This window comes from Cariama cristata, unplaced genomic scaffold (genome assembly GCF_000690535.1).
Source record: "Cariama cristata isolate BGI_N322 unplaced genomic scaffold, ASM69053v1 scaffold42507, whole genome shotgun sequence".
NCBI classification, from domain to species: Eukaryota; Metazoa; Chordata; class Aves; order Cariamiformes; family Cariamidae; genus Cariama; species Cariama cristata.
In genome coordinates, this window is record NW_009629090.1 from 1 (window position 1) to 1,586 (window position 1,586).

A 1,586-nucleotide genomic window follows, 5' to 3' on the forward strand; every position below is an offset into this window, starting at 1 on the left:
AATCCGACATCTCTCACTGCAAAGGAGGTCCGTTTTGGAAAAGAAATGGAGCTAAAGGCCGGGAAAAATCCCGACCGGATTCCCCCCACCACCCCCCGTATCCTTCTGCACCCCCAAGGAGCTGCGGCGCTGCCCGTGAAGGGAATTTGCAGCATTTTCCCCATTATCCCAAGGATTTTCTGGCTGCCCTGAAAGCACGGAGCCGGTTGGTTTTTCCCCGTGGCTCTTTCCTAAGGATGTGAGGAAGAGGAGGGCTACACGGCCGAAGGGATGCTTGGGAAGACAGGATGGGAAAAGGACGCTGAGGGCTGGAGGAGAAAGGATTGCCGGGCTGCGGGGCAAAGCGTGCCAGAGAGAGGAACAGATTTTATTGACACCGGCTACGGGTTTTACACCCCTCCGATCGACACGTGGGGGAAGGTGACGGCCATCGCCCGAGCCGGGGACCGGACTTTTCTCCTGCCGCTGCTCAGTTCTGGGCCATCGCCTGGGAGGAGAAGAAAGGCAACGGTTGAGCTGAGCAGGGACAGAGCCGGAGCATCGGTGCAACGACAGCGCCAGGTCTCGGCTGCCCGAGCTCCGCCATCGCCTTACGTTCGCTATCCAGGATCTGTAGGCAGAGACGCGGGTGAAGACGGTGGGTTTGTACTTGACGTTGCAACCCAGACCGGATACGAAGCTGGTGACGCCGTGGACCTGGTACTGCCCGTTCACCGCGCAGTGGAGGGGACCACCCGAATCACCCTGCCAGACCGAGGAAGCCCTATGAGATGGGAGGAATGGGGATGCTGGAGCCGAAAGCGGGATGCCGGGGTTGTACCTGGCAGCCAGAATGTATGCCGTCACCGCCGGCGCAGACCATGGTGGTCTTGACGGTGGAGCCCCAGTAGGTTGAGGTGGAGCAGACCTGGTGATCCACCACGGGCAGGTACGCCTGCAGCAGGACGCTGGAGAGCTGCCCGTTGGCTGCACGCAACCGAGCGCCGGTTAACGCTGCGCCGGCAAAGACCTGCGAGACTTTGGCAACCCCTCCGTGTGCCAAAGCGGAGCCCACAGCCACCACCGAGCCCCTTTTCCCGCATAAAATCCCCTCCAAACCTTGGCATCATCCCACCCAACGTTAGGTGACTCCACGCCTTGAACAAAGCCCTGCGTGATGCCTCCTGGGACCTCAAAGGGCTTAAAAATAGCATTCAGCTCCCCACATTTCCCATGGTTTTGGGGTGATTTGGGGCCGGGGCGACCCATCGGCACTCACTGCGGGTACGACCCCAGCCCGTGATGTAGCAGGGGTAGTTGTTGGACAGGACGGATCCCTCATTGGGCAGGACCGCCAGCTGCACGTAGCTGTTCAGGGTGGCAGAGGCGGACAGGCGGATCAAGGCGATGTCATAGCTGGCAAGAGGAGGAAGAGGACGTTGTAAGGAACCCCCCCATTCCCAGCGATGCTCCCCCCAAATCCCTTTCCCCATGCGCGTTACCCCCCGGCGACGTTGTTCCTGTTCCAGTAGGGATGGACGACGATCTTGCTCACGCCAAAGACCTGCTCGCTGTTGTCGCTGGTGTAGAGGTTGTGGTCACCGGCC

General features: G+C 60.5%; 1 protein-coding gene across 1 annotated transcript; it reads right to left on the minus strand.

Moving 5' to 3' along the window:
* Positions 1 to 594: 594 nt before the first annotated feature.
* CELA1 (chymotrypsin-like elastase family, member 1) lies at positions 595 to 1,582 on the minus strand (the record flags this gene model as incomplete). The annotated part of the gene is made up of 4 exons (XM_009705038.1): positions 595 to 744; positions 821 to 966; positions 1,259 to 1,395; positions 1,482 to 1,582. Coding segments are annotated over 4 exons (534 nt in total), but the record flags the coding sequence as incomplete, so codon positions are not given.
* Positions 1,583 to 1,586: the final 4 nt, after the last annotated feature.